General features: G+C 43.8%; 1 protein-coding gene across 1 annotated transcript in view; it reads right to left on the bottom strand.

Moving 5' to 3' along the window:
* The window catches only part of LOC128690659 (tenascin), a 49766-nt gene that overhangs the window by 23735 nt on the left and 6061 nt on the right, over positions 1-19970 (bottom strand). Inside the window, exons 2-4 of the mRNA XM_070089590.1 lie at positions 7897-7915; positions 4415-4672; positions 811-1059 (exon numbers count right to left, since the gene is read on the bottom strand). Of these exons, the coding sequence (XP_069945691.1) occupies positions 811-1059; positions 4415-4672; positions 7897-7915 (526 nt within the window). The remainder of the gene's footprint in view (positions 1-810; positions 1060-4414; positions 4673-7896; positions 7916-19970) is intronic.

Raw genomic sequence — 19970 nt, 5'->3', positions numbered from 1 at the left:
GCCTGGCAGGTGGCAGGCAGGCAGGTGGCAGGCGGCAGGCAGGAAGGTGGCAGGCGGCAGGCAGGCAGGTGGCAGGCAGGCGGCAGGCAGGCAGGTGGCAGGCAGCAGGCAGCAGGCAGGCAGCAGGTGCGGAGCTGGGTCCCAGGTTCAGCTCTGAGTGGAGGTGCTTGGGTAGGCTGTTTACATCTAATTCATCGTGGTGGCTGATGGACTGACCATTTTAAAAACAATATCTCCAATGTTAATGGACTGATTACATCATTTTTACTTCGCTGCTATACCTGCTGCCTCTATATTAGACTGAAGAAGCCTACTGTGTAGGCGAAACGTTTCAATCACCAATAAAGATACCCAACTGTTGCACGTGTCCAACTCTCCTAGTCTAGTCTGAGTAAAAAGTGACATTCTCTTGTTAACTCAGGGAGACCAACAGCTTAAAATACAACATCAATTTACAACATTCAGTTCTGCTGGATACTCTTAACAACTGTGTGGTCCCGTGGATTAATGCATCACGAGTTCTCGCCCACCATGAGGCAGACCAAAGCAGCATGGGTTCGACTCTTCGGCTAGACGCAGTGTTGTTATTGATTAATACCACTTGTTCATGGGTACAATGTATATATGTATGTGTGTGTGTGTGTGTGTGTGTGTGTGTGTGTGTGTGTGTGTGTGTGTGTGTGTGTGTGTGTGTGTGTGTGTGGGTGTGTGTGTGTTTGTGTGTGTGTGTGTGAACCGATACCATATGAATGACCAATACCCGAAGATACTGATATCCATTCATTGTATTTGCATCAATTATAACATTACCTTCTGCTTTCGTGTTTCTCTTCTTTGTCTCAGCACAAGGTAAGCCCCCGGTGTCATTCATGGGTTGGACAGTGACAGCGTACGTGGTACATGGTAGCAGTTCCGTGATATGGTAACTGGTGTCTTCAAGGACAACGAACGTTCGATTATCGTCTTCGGGAATCCAACTGACGTTGTAGCTTGTTGCGTTCATTACTGCTTTCCAGGTGACCTTAATATCTCTTGATCCCTCTGACAAGCTCAACTCCACTATACATGCAAAAAAGAAAAGGATTTTGAATCATCTTGATTGATTAAGTGGGTTAAATGCCACTGACTGCAGGAGGATCACTGAGGGGAAAATCCCTCTTTACAAATAGAGAAAAATACTGAAAAAAAATCGATAATTAAAGATATATCTTATAAAAATTCTCCGGAGTGTTTGCAAGAAATTGAGTCATCAATCTATTTCATTGTGATAATTTTAAGTTCCTTTTTTCCCCAGCTAGAAATTACATTTTATTTAATTTAAAATACTTGACTTCTGTAATTTATACACTGGCAGCAAGTTTACTGAGAGGCAGCATGTCTTTACTGAGAGGCAGCATGTCTTTACTGAGAGGCAGCATGTCTTTACTGAGAGGCAACATGTCTTTACTGAGAGGCAACATGTCTTTACTGAGAGGCAGCATGTCTTTACTGAGAGGCAACATGTCTTTACTGAGAGGCAACATGTCTTTGCTGAGAGGCAACATGTCTTTACTGAGAGGCAACATGTCTTTACTGAGAGGCAACATGTCTTTACTGAGAGGCAACATGTCTTTACTGAGAAGCAACATGTCTTTACTGAGAGGCAGCATGTCTTTACTGAGAGGCAACATGTCTTTACTGAGAGGCAACATGTCTTTACTGAGAGGCAACATGTCTTTACTGAGAGGCAACATGTCTTTACTGAGAGGCAGCATGTCTTTACTGAGAGGCAACATGTCTTTACTGAGAGGCAACATGTCTTTACTGAGAGGCAACATGTCTTTACTGAGAGGCAGCATGTCTTTACTGAGAGGCAACATGTCTTTACTGAGAGGTAACATGTCTTTACTGAGAGGCAGCATGTCTTTACTGAGAGGCAACATGTCTTTACTGAGAGGCAACATGTCTTTACTGAGAGGCAACATGTCTTTACTGAGAGGCAACATGTCTTTACTGAGAGGCAACATGTCTTTACTGAGAGGCAGCATGTCTTTACTGAGAGGCAACATGTCTTTACTGAGAGGCAGCATGTCTTTACTGAGAGGCAACATGTCTTTACTGAGAGGCAGCATGTCTTTACTGAGAGGCAACATGTCTTTACTGAGAGGCAACATGTCTTTACTGAGAGGCAACATGTCTTTACTGAGAGGCAACATGTCTTTACTGAGAGGCAGCATGTCTTTACTGAGAGGCAACATGTCTTTACTGAGAGGCAGCATGTCTTTACTGAGAGGCAACATGTCTTTACTGAGAGGCAGCATGTCTTTACTGAGAGGCAACATGTCTTTACTGAGAGGCAACATGTCTTTACTGAGAGGCAACATGTCTTTACTGAGAGGCAACATGTCTTTACTGAGAGGCAACATGTTTTTACTGAGAGGCAACATGTCTTTACTGAGAGGCAACATGTCTTTACTGAGAGGCAACATGTCTTTACTGAGAGGCAACATGTCTTTACTGAGAGGCAACATGTCTTTACTGAGAGGCAGCATGTCTTTACTGAGAGGCAACATGTCTTTACTGAGAGGCAACATGTCTTTACTGAGAGGCAACATGTCTTTACTGAGAGGCAACATGTCTTTACTGAGAGGCAACATGTCTTTACTGAGAGGCAACATGTCTTTACTGAGAGGCAACATGTCTTTACTGAGAGGCAACATGTCTTTACTGAGAGGCAGCATGTCTTTACTGAGAGGCAACATGTCTTTACTGAGAGGCAACATGTCTTTACTGAGAGGCAACATGTCTTTACTGAGAGGCAACATGTCTTTACTGAGAGGTAGCATGTCTTTACTGAGAGGCAACATGTCTTTACTGAGAGGCAGCATGTCTTTACTGAGAGGCAACATGTCTTTACTGAGAGGCAGCATGTCTTTACTGAGAGGCAACATGTCTTTACTGAGAGGCAACATGTCTTTACTGAGAGGCAACATGTCTTTACTGAGAGGCAACATGTCTTTACTGAGAGGCAACATGTCTTTACTGAGAGGCAACATGTCTTTACTGAGAGGCAACATGTCTTTACTGAGAGGCAACATGTCTTTACTGAGAGGCAGCATGTCTTTACTGAGAGGCAACATGTCTTTACTGAGAGGCAGCATGTCTTTACTGAGAGGCAACATGTCTTTACTGAGAGGCAACATGTCTTTACTGAGAAGCAACATGTCTTTACTGAGAGGCAACATGTCTTTACTGAGAGGCAACATGTCTTTACTGAGAGGCAACATGTCTTTACTGAGAGGCAGCATGTCTTTACTGAGAGGCAACATGTCTTTACTGAGAGGCAACATGTCTTTACTGAGAGGCAGCATGTCTTTACTGAGAGGCAACATGTCTTTACTGAGAGGAAGCATGTCTTTACTGAGAGGCAACATGTCTTTACTGAGAGGCAACATGTCTTTACTGAGAGGCAACATGTCTTTACTGAGAGGCAACATGTCTTTACTGAGAGGCAACATGTCTTTACTGAGAGGCAACATGTCTTTACTGAGAGGCAGCATGTCTTTACTGAGAGGCAACATGTCTTTACTGAGAGGCAGCATGTCTTTACTGAGAGGCAACATGTCTTTACTGAGAGGCAGCATGTCTTTACTGAGAGGCAACATGTCTTTACTGAGAGGCAGCATGTCTTTACTGAGAGGCAACATGTCTTTACTGAGAGGCAGCATGTCTTTACTGAGAGGCAACATGTCTTTACTGAGAGGCAACATGTCTTTACTGAGAGGCAACATGTCTTTACTGAGAGGCAACATGTCTTTACTGAGAGGCAACATGTCTTTACTGAGAGGCAACATGTCTTTACTGAGAGGCAACATGTCTTTACTGAGAGGCAACATGTCTTTACTGAGAGCCAACATGTCTTTACTGAGAGGCAACATGTCTTTACTGAGAGGCAACATGTCTTTACTGAGAGGCAACATGTCTTTACTGACTCAGCACCAGAAAGACCATTCTTTTCTGGTCAACAACAACAACAACAACAACATGTGACCATGTATGTGCTGCACCCAGGCAGGTGTTCGTAAGTGTTCTCAAGTCCTCATATATTTTCTTTCTACTTCATCTAATTTCAAAGTTAAGTTGAGTCTAAGGTGTACTACAATCTTCATGTCCCACCTACGATAGTCGACTAACACCTATTTACTTCTAGGTGGATAGGGGCATTAAGTGTAAGGAGACTTTCCCTTTCGTGTCGCTCAGCCGGGAATCGAACCCGGGTTTCTTTGATTGTGAGCAAAGCTCTCTATCATTATGTACAAGTAACCTATCTGAGTGCTGCAGAGAATTATAATAATATTAATCATTGCAAGTTATACTACTAGATCCACAGCTCCACGTTATCTTAGTAAATAGTAATGGTAAGATTAAAAGTTACTTGGTGCTTTCGTGGCTTTAGCAGACGTTGCAGAACTCAGGACTTTGTCGGTCTCGTTGAGCGCCTCGACGGTGACAGTGTACACGGTACACTGGTCAAGATCAGTGATCTGGTAAGTAATTCTGCTGCCGTCGACGCTATCGTCGCCTTCGATGTCTTGTGAAGTCCAGCTGATGGTGTAATTGGTCGCCTCCGATACATCCTGCCAGTTGGCAGTGATAGAGTCCACTGTCGATGACAGACTCAGGTCCAAGAAAGCTACAACAAATAATGATAAATGGTTAAGAAAACCGACAAGATGCACAATGACACACTAGTGCAGCATCTGGGAATCTGTACTGCGGAAACATTTCATCAGCCAGCGGCTTCATAGGTCCAATACCAAGAAGAATAGTGGAAAAAGACGAGGAGGACTTTGAGGTAATCAGTCCCTCAGCCTGGAGTCCCTGTGTTAACCGTTCATCATTGTATCGGACTGAAGAAGTCACTGACAGGCGTAACGTTTCCTCAGTAAAGATCCCCAAGTGTTACACAAGTGTTACACAAGTGTTGCACAAGTGTTACACATGTGTTACACAAGTGTTGCACAAGTGTTACACAAGTGTTACACAAGTGTTGCACAAGTGTTACACAAGTGTTACACAAGTGTTACACAAGTGTTGCACAAGTGTTACACAAGTGTTACACAAGTGTTGCACAAGTGTTACACAAGTGTTACACAAGTGTTGCACAAGTGTTACACAAGTGTTACACAAGTGTTACACAAGTGTTACACAAGTGTTACACAAGTGTTACACAAGTGTTGCACAAGTGTTACACAAGTGTTACACAAGTGTTGCACAAGTGTTACACAAGTGTTACACAAGTGTTACACAAGTGTTGCACAAGTGTTACACAAGTGTTACACAAGTGTTGCACAAGTGTTACACAAGTGTTACACAAGTGTTACACAAGTGTTACACAAGTGTTGCACAAGTGTTACACAAGTGTTACACAAGTGTTGCACAAGTGTTACACAAGTGTTACACAAGTGTTACACAAGTGTTGCACAAGTGTTACACAAGTGTTACACAAGTGTTGCACAAGTGTTACACAAGTGTTACACAAGTGTTACACAAGTGTTACACAAGTGTTACACAAGTGTTGCACAAGTGTTACACAAGTGTTACACAAGTGTTGCACAAGTGTTGCACAAGTGTTACACAAGTGTTACACAAGTGTTGCACAAGTGTTACACAAGTGTTACACAAGTGTTGCACAAGTGTTGCACAAGTGTTGCACAAGTGTTGCACAAGTGTTGCACAAGTGTTACACAAGTGTTACACAAGTGTTGCACAAGTGTTACACAAGTGTTACACAAGTGTTGCACAAGTGTTGCACAAGTGTTGCACAAGTGTTACACAAGTGTTACACAAGTGTTACACAAGTGTTACACAAGTGTTACACAAGTGTTGCACAAGTGTTACACAAGTGTTACACAAGTGTTGTACAAGTGTTGCACAAGTGTTGCACAAGTGTTACACAAGTGTTACACAAGTGTTACACAAGTGTTGCACAAGTGTTGCACAAGTGTTACACAAGTGTTACACAAGTGTTACACAAGTGTTACACAAGTGTTTCACAAGTGTTACACAAGTGTTACACAAGTGTTGTACAAGTGTTACACAAGTGTTACACAAGTGTTACACAAGTGTTACACAAGTGTTACACAAGTGTTACACAAGTGTTGTACAAGTGTTGCACAAGTGTTGCACAAGTGTTACACAAGTGTTACACAAGTGTTACACAAGTGTTACACAAGTGTTACACAAGTGTTACACAAGTGTTACACAAGTGTTACACAAGTGTTGCACAAGTGTTACACAAGTGTTACACAAGTGTTGTACAAGTGTTGCACAAGTGTTGCACAAGTGTTACACAAGTGTTACACAAGTGTTACACAAGTGTTGCACAAGTGTTGCACAAGTGTTACACAAGTGTTACACAAGTGTTACACAAGTGTTACACAAGTGTTACACAAGTGTTGCACAAGTGTTACACAAGTGTTACACAAGTGTTGTACAAGTGTTACACAAGTGTTACACAAGTGTTACACAAGTGTTACACAAGTGTTACACAAGTGTTACACAAGTGTTGTACAAGTGTTGCACAAGTGTTGCACAAGTGTTACACAAGTGTTACACAAGTGTTACACAAGTGTTGCACAAGTGTTGCACAAGTGTTACACAAGTGTTACACAAGTGTTACACAAGTGTTACACAAGTGTTACACAAGTGTTGCACAAGTGTTACACAAGTGTTACACAAGTGTTGTACAAGTGTTACACAAGTGTTACACAAGTGTTACACAAGTGTTACACAAGTGTTACACAAGTGTTGCACAAGTGTTACACAAGTGTTACACAAGTGTTACACAAGTGTTACACAAGTGTTACACAAGTGTTGCACAAGTGTTACACAAGTGTTACACAAGTGTTACACAAGTGTTACACAAGTGTTACACAAGTGTTGCACAAGTGTTACACAAGTGTTACACAAGTGTTACACAAGTGTTACACAAGTGTTGCACAAGTGTTACACAAGTGTTACACAAGTGTTACACAAGTGTTACACAAGTGTTGCACAAGTGTTACACAAGTGTTACACAAGTGTTGCACAAGTGTTACACAAGTGTTGCACAAGTGTTACACAAGTGTTACACAAGTGTTACACAAGTGTTGCACAAGTGTTACACAAGTGTTACACAAGTGTTGCACAAGTGTTACACAAGTGTTACACAAGTGTTACACAAGTGTTGCACAAGTGTTACACAAGTGTTACACAAGTGTTGCACAAGTGTTACACAAGTGTTGCACAAGTGTTACACAAGTGTTACACAAGTGTTACACAAGTGTTACACAAGTGTTACACAAGTGTTGCACAAGTGTTACACAAGTGTTGCACAAGTGTTACACAAGTGTTACACAAGTGTTACACAAGTGTTACACAAGTGTTGCACAAGTGTTACACAAGTGTTACACAAGTGTTACACAAGTGTTGCACAAGTGTTACACAAGTGTTACACAAGTGTTACACAAGTGTTGCACAAGTGTTACACAAGTCTCTAATTCTTCATTGTATCTCTATTGTTAAACTGTTTCAACACTATAATAACGAAGATTAAACCTCTTAGTAACGTATTATTATTATTATTATTATTATTATTATTATTATTATTATTATTATTATTATTATTATTAGTAGTAGTAGTAGTAGTAGTAGTAGTAGTAGTAGTAGTAGTAGTACTAATAATAGCAGTAGTAGTATTATTATTTTATTATTATTATTATTATTATTATTATTATTATTATTATTATTATTATTATAAGTATTATTATTATCAGTGTATGTGAAGTAAATATCCATAACCACATTGTACAACCTTGTCTGTACTGTTTTACAAACATTATAACATAATATTAACTACCACACACTTCTACTCACCTTCTTCATAGTCTCCATCCTGGAAAAAAAATAAAAATACCATTATTATATATATATCACATTGATGTAAATCAGATTAAATTACCTCATTATATATTAATATAGAGACTTTGATTAAATAGCAAAAGGCATCACCAAAACGGCGCCGAGAGGTTATATTGAGTGAAAATACGGGAGTCTTATACGAAGCCGACCAGGTTTATGACACTTTTTGGGTTATAGATAAAGAAATGGTAATAAGGCTACAGTAACATAAATAAGATGTAATAAGGCTACAGTAACATAAATAAGATGTAATAAGGCTACAGTAACATAAATAAGATGTAATAAGGCTACAGTAACATAAATAAGATATAAACTGGAATAAGAAGCGGCAGTAGTGGCGGAGCTACATTTTCTGGGCCCCTTGTTATGCACAGCATTTCGAGGAAATTAGGTTAATTATGTCCCCCAGGATGCGACCCACACCAGGTGACTAACACCCAGGTACTTGTTTTTACTGATGGGTGAACATGGACAGCAGGTGTCCTAAGGAAACACGTCCTAATGTTTCCACCCATACCGGGGATCGACCCCCGGACCTCAGTGTGCGAGCTGTACTACCAACTGAGCTACGAGACACTCGGCTTGAACTGTTATGGGTCACCTTCACAACCAGCAACAGCTAGGCCTACAACAGCTAGGTCTACAACACTTAGGCTTACAGCAGCTAGGCCTACAATAGTTAGACCTACAGCAGCTAGACCTACAACAGCTGGGCCTACAACAGCTAGACCTACAACAGCTAGACCTACAATAGCTACACCTACAACAGCTAAACCTACAACAGCTACGACTACAACAGATAGGTCTACAACACTTAGGCCTACAGCAGCTAGGCCTACAATAGCTAGACCTACAACAGCTAGGCCTACAGCAGCTAGGCCTACAATAGCTAGACCTACAACAACTTAACCTACAACAGCTACGACTACAATAGCTAGACCTACAACAGCTAGGCCTACAACAGCTAGACCTACAACAGCTAGACCTACAACAGCTAGACCTACAACAGCTATTCCTACAACAGCTAGACCTACAACAGCTAGATCTACAACAACTACGCCTACAACAGCTAGAAGTTCAACAGCTAGACATACAACAGCTAGGCCTACAACAGCTAGACCTACAATAGCTAGACCTACAACAGCTAGGCCTACAAGAGCTAGAAGTACAACAGCTAGACCTACAACAGCTAGGCCTACAACAGCTAGACCTACAACAGCTAGACCTACAACAGCTAGGCCTGCAACAGTTAGACCTACAACAGCTAGACCTACAACAGCTAGACCTACAACAGCTAGGCCTACAACAGCTAGGCCTACAACAGCTAGACTTACAACAGCTAGACCTACAACAACTAGGCCTACAACAGCTAGAAGTACAACAGCTAGACCTACAACAGCTATTCCTACAACAGCTAGACCTACAACAGCTAGGTCTACAACAGCTAGACATACAACAGCTAGACCTACAACAGCTAGACCTACAACAACTATTCCTACAACAGCTAGAAGTATAACAGCTAGACCTACAACAACTAGGCCTACAACAGTTAGACCAACAGTTAGACCTACAACAGCTAGACCTACAACAGCTAGACCTACAACAACTAGAACTACAATAGGTAGGCCTACAACAGGTAGGTCTACAACAGCTAGGCCTACAACACTTACACCTACAACAGCTAGGCCTACAACAGCTAGACCTACAACAGTCAGACCTACAACAGCTAGACCTACAACAGCTAGACCTACAACAGCTAGACCTACAACAGGTAGACCTACAACATCTAGGACTACAACAGCTAGGCCTACAAAAGCTAGGCCTACAACAACTGGACCTACAACAGCTAGACCTACAACAGCTAGACCTACAACAGCTAGGCCTTCAACAGCCAGACCTACAACAGCTAGGCCTACAACAGCTAGGCCTACAACAGCTAGACCTACAGCAGCTAAGACTACAACAGCTACGCCTAAAACAGCTAGGCCTACAACAGCTAGACCTACAACAGCTAGACCTACAACAGCTAGACCTACAACAGCTAGGACTACAACAGCTAGACCTACAAAAGCTAGACCAACAACAGCTAGGCCTACAACAGCTAGACCTACAACAGCTAGACCTACAACAGCTAGACCTACAAAAGCTAGACCAACAACAGCTAGGCCTACAACAGCTAGACCTACAACAGCTAGACCTACAACAGCTAGACCTACGACAGCTAGACCTACAACAGCTAGACCTACAACAGCTAGGCCTACAACAGCTAGACCTACAAGAGCTAGACCTACAACAGCTAGGCCTACAAGAGCTAGAAGTACAACAGCTAGACCTACAACAGCTAGGCCTACAACAGCTAGGCCTACAACAGCTAGACTTACAACAGCTAGACCTACAACAACTAGGCCTACAACAGCTAGAAGTACAACAGCTAGACCTACAACAGCTATTCCTACAACAGCTAGACCTACAACAGCTAGGTCTACAACAGCTAGGCATACAACAGCTAGACCTACAACAGCTAGACCTACAACAACTATTCCTACAACAGCTAGAAGTATAACAGCTAGACCTACAACAACTAGGCCTACAACAGTTAGACCTACAACAGCTAGACCTACAACAACTAGAACTACAATAGGTAGGCCTACAACAGGTAGGTCTACAACAGCTAGGCCTACAACACCTACACCTACAACAGCTAGGCCTACAACAGCTAGACCTACAACAGTCAGACCTACAACAGCTAGACCTACAACAGCTAGACCTACAACAGCTAGACCTACAACAGGTAGACCTACAACATCTAGGACTACAACAGCTAGGCCTACAAAAGCTAGGCCTACAACAACTGGACCTACAACAGCTAGACCTACAACAGCTAGACCTACAACAGCTAGGACTACAACAGCTAGGCATACAGCATCTAGGACTACAACAGCTAGGACTACAACAGCTAGGACTACAACAGCTAGGCCTTCAACAGCCAGACCTACAACAGCTACGCCTACAACAGCTAGGCCTACAACAGCTAGACCTACAGCAGCTAAGACTACAACAGCTACGCCTAAAACAGCTAGGCCTACAACAGCTAGACCTACAACAGCTAGACCTACAACAGCTAGACCTACAACAGCTAGGACTACAACAGCTAGACCTACAAAAGCTAGACCAACAACAGCTAGGCCTACAACAGCTAGACCTACAACAGCTAGACCTACAACAGCTAGACCTACAAAAGCTAAACCAACAACAGCTAGGCCTACAACAGCTAGACCTACAACAGCTAGACCTACAACAGCTAGACCTACGACAGCTAGACCTACAACAGCTAGACCTACAACAGCTAGGCCTACAACAGCTAGACCTACAACAGCTAGACCTACAACAGCTAGACCTATAACAGCTAGACCTACAACAGCTAGACCTACAAAAGCTAGACCAACAACAGCTAGGCCTACAACAGCTAGGCCTACAACAGCTAGACCTACAACAGCTAGACCTACAACAGCTAGACCTACAACAGCTAGACGTACAAAAGCTAGACCAACAACAGCTAGGCCTACAACAGCTAGGCCTACAACAGCTAGACCTACAACAGCTAGACCTACAACAGCTAGACATACAACAGCTAGGACTACAACAGCTAGGCATACAACAGCTAGGCCTACAACATCTAGGACTACAACAGCTAGACCTACAACAGCTAGGACTACAACAGCTAGGCCTATAACAGCTAGAACTGCAACAGCTAGACTTACAACCCCTTATGTCTACAACAGCTAGACCTACAACAGCTAGGCCTACTACAGCTAGGCCTACAACAGCTAGACCTACAACAGCCAGGACTACAACAGCTAGACCTACAACAGCTAGGCCTACAACAGCTAGACCTACAACAGCTAGTCCTACAACATCTAGGACTACAACACCTAGACCTACAACAGCTAGCACTACAACAGCTAGACCTACAACAGCTAGGCCTACAACAGCTAGACCTATAACAGCTAGACCTTCAACAGCTAGGAGTACAACAGCTAGACCTACAACAGCTAGACCTACAACAGCTAGGCCTACAACAGCTAGACCTACAACATCTAGGACTACAACAGCTAGACCTAAAACAGCTATACCTACAACAGCTAGACGTACAACAGCTAGACGTACAACAGCTAGACCTACAACAGCTAGAACTACAACAGCTAGACCTACAACAGCTAGACCTACAACAGCTATACCTACAACAGCTAGACCTAAAACAGCTAGACCTACAACAGCTAGACCTACAAGAGCTAGCTAGACCTACAACAGCTAGACCTACAAAAACTAGACCTACAACAGCTAGACCTACAACAGCTAGGCCTACGACAGTTAGGACTACAACAGCTAGGCCTACCACGCTAGGACTACAACAGCTAAGACTACAACAGCTAGACCTACAACAGCTACGACTACAACAGCTAAACCTACAAAAGTTAGACCTACAACAGCTAGGTCTACAATAACTAGACCTACAACAGCTAAACCTACAACAGCTAGACCTACAACAGCTAGACCTACAACAGCTAGGACTACAAGAGCTAGGACTACAACAGCTAGACCTACAACAGCTAGGCCTACAACAGCTAGGACTACAACAGCTAGACCTACAACAGCTAGACCTACAACAGCTAGGACTTCAACAGCTATGCCTACAACAGCTAGGACTACAACAGCTAGACCTAAAACAGCTAGACCTACAACAGCTAGACCTACAACAGCTAGACCTACCACAGCTAGGACTACAACAGCTAGGCCTACCACAGCTAGGACTACAACAGCTAGGCCTACCACAGCTAGGACTACAACAGCTAGACCTACAACAACTAGACCTACAACAGCCAGGACTACAACAGCTATGCCTACAACAGCTAGGCCTACAACAGCTAGGACTTCAACAGCTAGGCCTACCACAGTTAGGCCTACCACAGCTAGGCCTATATGATACTTCAATAGCCTTTTAATTTTTAACTATTATTTTGCACTGACTTACAACATATTCATATTATTTTTTAAAACCTTCTCATACAGTAAACCAAAATTTTTCAAACAATGTGGACTAAAGTGGCTTCTGGGGCCCCTCCGGGGTTAGCGCCCCTGAAGCTTAGGCTTCAGGCGGCAGTGTGGCCTCGACACCTAGAAGATAGTTCATCTGAGGACGGTATCCCTGTGTTCCATCAACCTGGCCTCCTGTACATCAGTGATGTGAGAAGGGTATCCCTGTGTCCCATCAACCTGGCCTCCTGTACATCAGTGATGTGAGAAGGGTATCCCTGCGTTCCGTCAACCTGGCCTCCTGTACATCAGTGATTTGAGAAGGGTATCCCTGTGTTCCATCAACCTGGCCTCTTGTACATCAGTGATGTGAGAAGGGTATCCCTGTGTTCCGTCAACGTGGTCTCCTGTACATCAGTGATGTGAGAAAGGTATCCCTGTGTTCCCTCAACCTGGCCTCCTGTACATCAGTGATGTGAGAAGGGTATCCCTGTGTTCCATCAACCTGGCCTCCTGTACATCAGTGATGTGAGAAGGGTATCCCTGTGTTCCATCAACCTGGCCTCTTGTACATCAGTGATGTGAGAAGGGTATCCCTGTGTTCCATCAACCTGGCCTCCTGTACATCAGTGATGTGAGAAGGGTATCCCTGTGTTCCATCAACCTGGCCTCCTGTACATCAGTGATGTGAGAAGGGTATCCCTGTGTTCCATCAACCTGGCCTCTTGTACATCAGTGATGTGAGAAGGGTATCCCTGTGTTCTATCAACCTGGCCTCCTGTACATCAGTGATGTGAGAAGGGTATCCCTGTGCCCCATCAACCTGGCCTCCTGTACATCAGTGATGTGAGAAGGGTATCCCTGTGTTCCATCAACCTGGCCTTCTGTACATCAGTGATGTGAGAAGGGTATCCCTGTGTTCCATCAACCTGGCCTCCTGTACATCAATGATGTGAGAAGGGTATCCCAGTGTTCCATCAACCTGTCCTCCTGTACATCAGTGATGTGAGAAGGGTATCCCTGTGTTCCATCAACCTGGTCTCCTGTACATCAGTGATGTGAGAAGGGTATCCCTGTGTTCCATCAACCTGGTCTCCTGTACATCAGTGATGTGAGACGGGTATCCCTGTGTTCCATTAACCTGGCCTCCTGTACATCAGTGATGTGAGAAGGGTATCCCTGTGTCCCATCAACCTGTCCTCCTGTACATCAGTGATGTGAGAAGGGTATCCCTGTGTTCCATCAACCTGGTCTCCTGTACATCAGTGATGTGAGACGGGTATCCCTGTGTTCCATTAACCTGGCCTCCTGTACATCAGTGATGTGAGAAGGGTATCCCTGTGTCCCATCAACCTGTCCTCCTGTACATCAGTGATGTGAGAAGGGTATCCCTGTGTTCCATCAACCTGGCCTCCTGTACATCAGCGATGTGAGAAGGGTATCCCTGTATTCCATCAACCTGGCCTCCTGTACATCAGTGATGTGAGAAGGGTATCCCTGTGTTCCATCAACCTGGCCTCCTGTACATCAGTGATGTGAGAAGGGTATCCCTGTGTTCCATCAACCTGGCCTGCTGTACATCAGTGATGTGAGAAGGGTATCCCTGTGTTCCATCAACCTGGCCTCCTGTACATCAGCGATGTGAGAAGGGTATCCCTGTGTTCCATCAACCTGGCCTCCTGTACATCAGTGATGTGAGAAGGGTATCCCTGTGTTCCATCAACCTGGCCTCCTGTACATCAGCGATGTGAGAAGGGTATCCCTGTGTTCCATCAACCTGGCCTCCTGTACATCAGTGATGTGAGAAGGGTATCCCTGTGTTCCATCAACCTGGCCTCCTGTACATCAGTGATGTGAGAAGGGTATCCCTGTGTTCCATCAACCTGGCCTCCTGTACATCAGTGATGTGAGAAGGGTATCCCTGTATTCCATCAACCTGGCCTCCTGTACATCAGTGATATTAGAAGGGTATCCCTGTGTTCCATCAACCTTGTCTCCTGTACATCAGTGATGTGAGAAGGGTATCCCTGTATTCCATCAACCTGGCCTCCTGTACATCAGTGATGTGAGAAGGGTATCCCTGTGTCCCATCAACCTGGCCTCCTGTACATCAGTGATGTGAGAAGGATAACCCTGTGTTCCATCAACCTGGCCTCCTGTACATCAGCGATGTGAGAAGGGTATCCCTGTGTTCCATCAACCTTGCCTCCTGTACATCAGTGATGTGAGAAGGGTATCCCTGTGTTCCATCAACCTGGCCTCCTGTACATCAGTGATGTGAGAAGGGTATCCTTGTGTCCCATCAACCTGGCCTCCTGTACATCAGTGATGTGAGAAGGGTATCCCTGTGTTCCATCAACCTGGTCTCCTGTACATCAGTGATGTGAGAAGGGTATCCCTGTGTTCCATCAACCTGGCCTCCTGTACATCAGCGATGTGAGAAGGGTATCCCTGTGTTCCATCAACCTGGCCTCCTGTACATCAGTGATGTGAGAAGGGTATCCCTGTGTTCCATCAACCTGGCCTCCTGTACATCAGTGACCTGAGGAAGGTATCCCCGTATCCAATAAGCTCAGCACCATCTACCTCAACTCACATACAGGAAACAGCTCACAGAGTTATATAATTATCTAATGCATGGAAACTAATATCTAAATTTCGTCAATAAAAATGGTAAACTGGCACGTCAACAGAAGAGAGAAAATTCGTACCTACCACTAATTATGAACGATCAGCTGTGCTGATCAGCCACCTCGTTAGTTAATAAGATAACAGTCACCTCGTTAGTTAATAAGATAACAGTCACCTCGTTAGTTAATAAGATAACAGTCACCTCGTTAGTTAATAAGATAACAGTCACCTCGTTAGTTAATAAGATAACAGTCACCTCGTTGCTTAATATAAAGATAACAGGAATCTTAAGAGTCACGTTCACTCGCTCACATAACTATAAGACAAAATACATCTTATCATGGACCTGGCGGCGGCGGGGGCGTTGACCCCCGGAACACTCTCCAGGTATACTCCAGGTATACCATTAACAGGAACAACGAGATTCCATAGTTACAAACTGGGAAATAAACGATACCAGGAAACTTTACCCTCACAACACAATGATAGAATGGTCGCTTTATCAGGTATATGCTAAGGTGTAGCGACCACACAACTTAGCTGTAACGACCACACAACTAAGGTGTAGCGACCACACAACTTAGCTGTAACGACCACACAACTAAGCTGTAACGACCACACAACTAATGTGTAACGACTACACAACTAAGCTGTAACGACCACACAACTAAGCTGTAACGACCACACAACTAAGGTGTAACGACTACACAACTAAGGTGTAGCGACCACACAACTAAGGTGTAACGACCACACAATTCAGCTGTAACGACCACACAACTAAGGTGTAGCGACCATACAACTAAGGTGTAACGACCACACAACTAAGGTGTAGCAACCACACAACTAAGGTGTAACGACCACACAATTCAGCTGTAACGACCACACAACTAAGGTGTAACGACCACACAACTAAGCTGTAACGACCACACAACTAAGCTGTAACGACCACACAACTAAGGTGTAACGACTACACAACTAAGGTGTAATGACCACACAACTAAGGTGTAACGACCACACAACTAAGGTGTAACGACTACACAACTAAGGTGTAACGACCACACAACTAAGGTGTAACGACCACACAATTCAGCTGTAACGACCACACAACTAAGCTGTAACGACCACACAACTAAGGTGTAACGACTACACAACTAAGGTGTAACGATTACACAACTAAGGTGTAACGACTACACAACTAAGGTGTAACGACCACACAACTAAGGTGTAACGACCACACAACTCAGCTGTAACGACCACACAACTAAGGTGTAACGACCACACAACTCAGCTGTAACGACCACACAACTCAGCTGTAACGACCACACAACTCAACTGTAACGACCACACAACAAAGGTGTAACGACCACACAACTAAGGTGTAACGACCACACAAAGATGTAACGACCACACAATTAAGCTCTAACGACCACAAAACTGAGCTGTAACGACCACACAACTCAGCTGTAACGACCACACAACTAAGGTGTAACGACCACACAACTAAGGTGTAACGACCACACAACTCAGCTGTAACAACCACACAACTCAGCTGTAACGACCACCCAACTCAGCTGTAACGACCACACAACTAAGGTGTAACGACCACACAACTAAGGTATAACGACCACACAAGTGAGCTGTAACGACCACACAACTAAGGTGTAACGACCACACAACTAAGGTATAACGACCACACAAGTGAGCTGTAACGACCCCACAACTAAGCTGTAACGACCACACAACTAAACTGTAACGACCACACAGCTAAACTGTAACGACCACACAACTAAGCTGTAACGACCACACAACTAAGGTGTAACGACCACACAACTAAGCTGTAACGACCACACAACTAAGCTGTAACGACCACACAACTAAGCTGTAACGACCACACAACTAAGGTTACATGTAAACTGTACACCACCAGTCAAGGATACATATTTCACATACTAAGTTCATTATTGCCAACCTTACCAACAATCATCCACAAATTAGGTTAACGACAACATTAGGAATCCAAAGTTATTTTACATCTGTAAACCACAGTCGATGGCCTCCACTCCAAACCAACAGATACAGATACTAATGCCGGAAAAAAAATCCCCCCCCAGTACCAACAATACCACCAGTCCGATAACATTCTTCTTTGAAAATATACAGGGTCTAAAGCCAGCAACAAACAACAAAATACCTTTCATCCGTGGACTGCTTGCAGAGGCAAAGGCAATGTTCGCGGCTTTCACTGAGACCCACATAAAGGATCACTTGGACAACGAAATATGGATCCCAGGTTACAACCTATACAGATGTGACAGAGTGAACAGGCAAAAGGGGGGGGGGTGTTGGCCTGTACATTGCAGAGTCACTTGTTTACACAGAACTGCTAAATGCCTCAAATGATGTAGTGGAAGTTTTAGCAGTAAAGGTCGAGAACCAAAACCTAGTCATTGTGATAGTCTACAAGCCTCCGGATGCAACATCCCAGCAATTCCAGGAACAGCTGTTAAAAATTGACCACTGTCTGGAAAACCTTCCAGCTCCTGCACCCAACATCTTGCTCCTGGGGGATTTCAACTTAAGGCACCTAAAATGGAGGAATATAGCAAATAATATTGTTGCAGTAATAACACCAGGAGGCAGCTCTGATGAAAACTCACACTCACGCGAGCTTTTAAATCTCTGCACAAAATTCAATTTAAACCAGCAAATAATAGAGCCTACTAGACTGGAGAATACACTAGACCTCATCTTCACTAACAATGATGATCTGATAAGAAATATCACCATATCAAAAACAATATACTCAGATCACAACATAATTGAGGTTCAGTCATGTATGCGCGGAGCCCCAGACCGACATAATGAGATTAGTCACGAGGGAGCATTCACCAAATTCAACTTCAATAACAAAAACATAAAGTGGGACCAAGTAAACCAAGTCCTAACCGATATAAGCTGGGAAGATATACTAAGCAACACAGACCCCAACTTATGCCTAGAACAGATTAACTCGGTGGCACTCGATGTATGCACAAGGCTTATTCCTCTAAGAAAAAGGAGGAGTAGATGTAAAACATAAAGAGACAGGCGCTCCCTTTACAGGCGACGGAAAAGAATAACAGAGCGGCTAAAAGAGGTCAATATATCTGAAATGCGTAGGGAGACACTGGTCAGAGAAATAGCAAGCATCGAACTTAAGCTAACAGAATCCTTTAGGAGTCAGGAATCGCGGGAAGAACTAAAAGCCATAAATGAAATCGAAAGAAACCCAAAGTATTTCTTCTCCTATGCCAAATCAAAATCGAGAACAACGTCCAGTATTGGGCCCCTACTTAAACAAGATGGGTCCTACACAGATGACAGCAAGGAAATGAGTGAGCTACTCAAGTCCCAATATGACTCAGTTTTTAGCAAGCCGCTAACCAGACTGAGAGTCGAAGATCAAAATGAATTTTTTATGAGAGAGCCACAAAATTTGATTAACACAAGCCTATCCGATGTTATCCTGACGCCAAATGACTTCGAACAGGCGATAAATGACATGCCCATGCACTCTGCCCCAGGGCCAGACTCATGGAACTCTGTGTTCATCAAGAACTGCAAGAAGCCCCTATCACGAGCCTTTTCCATCCTATGGAGAGGGAGCATGGACACGGGGGTCGTCCCACAGTTACTAAAAACAACAGACATAGCCCCACTCCACAAAGGGGGCAGTAAAGCAACAGCAAAGAACTACAGACCAATAGCACTAACATCCCATATCATAAAAATCTTTGAAAGGGTCCTAAGAAGCAAGATCACCACACATCTAGAAACCCATCAGTTACACAACCCAGGGCAACATGGGTTTAGAACAGGTCGCTCCTGTCTGTCTCAACTATTGGACCACTACGACAAGGTCCTAAATGCACTTGAAGACAAAAAGAATGCAGATGTAATATATACAGACTTTGCAAAAGCCTTCGACAAGTGTGACCATGGCGTAATAGCGCACAAAATGCGTGCTAAAGGAATAACAGGAAAAGTCGGTCGATGGATCTATAATTTCCTCACTAACAGAACACAGAGAGTAGTCGTCAACAGAGTAAAGTCCGTGGCAGCTACGGTGAAAAGCTCTGTTCCACAAGGCACAGTACTCGCTCCCATCTTGTTCCTCATCCTTATATCCGACATAGACAAGGATGTCAGCTACAGCACCGTGTCTTCCTTTGCAGATGACACCCGAATCTGCATGACAGTGTCTTCCATTGCAGACACTGCAAAGCTCCAGGCAGACATCAACCAAATCTTTCAGTGGGCTGCAGAAAACAATATGAAGTTCAACGATGAGAAATTTCAATTACTCAGATATGGTAAACATGAGG

The sequence above is a fragment of the Cherax quadricarinatus genome, chromosome 29, assembly GCF_038502225.1.
Source record: "Cherax quadricarinatus isolate ZL_2023a chromosome 29, ASM3850222v1, whole genome shotgun sequence".
Lineage (NCBI taxonomy): Eukaryota > Metazoa > Arthropoda > Malacostraca > Decapoda > Parastacidae > Cherax > Cherax quadricarinatus.
This window is presented reverse-complemented; position numbering and strand designations above follow the sequence as displayed.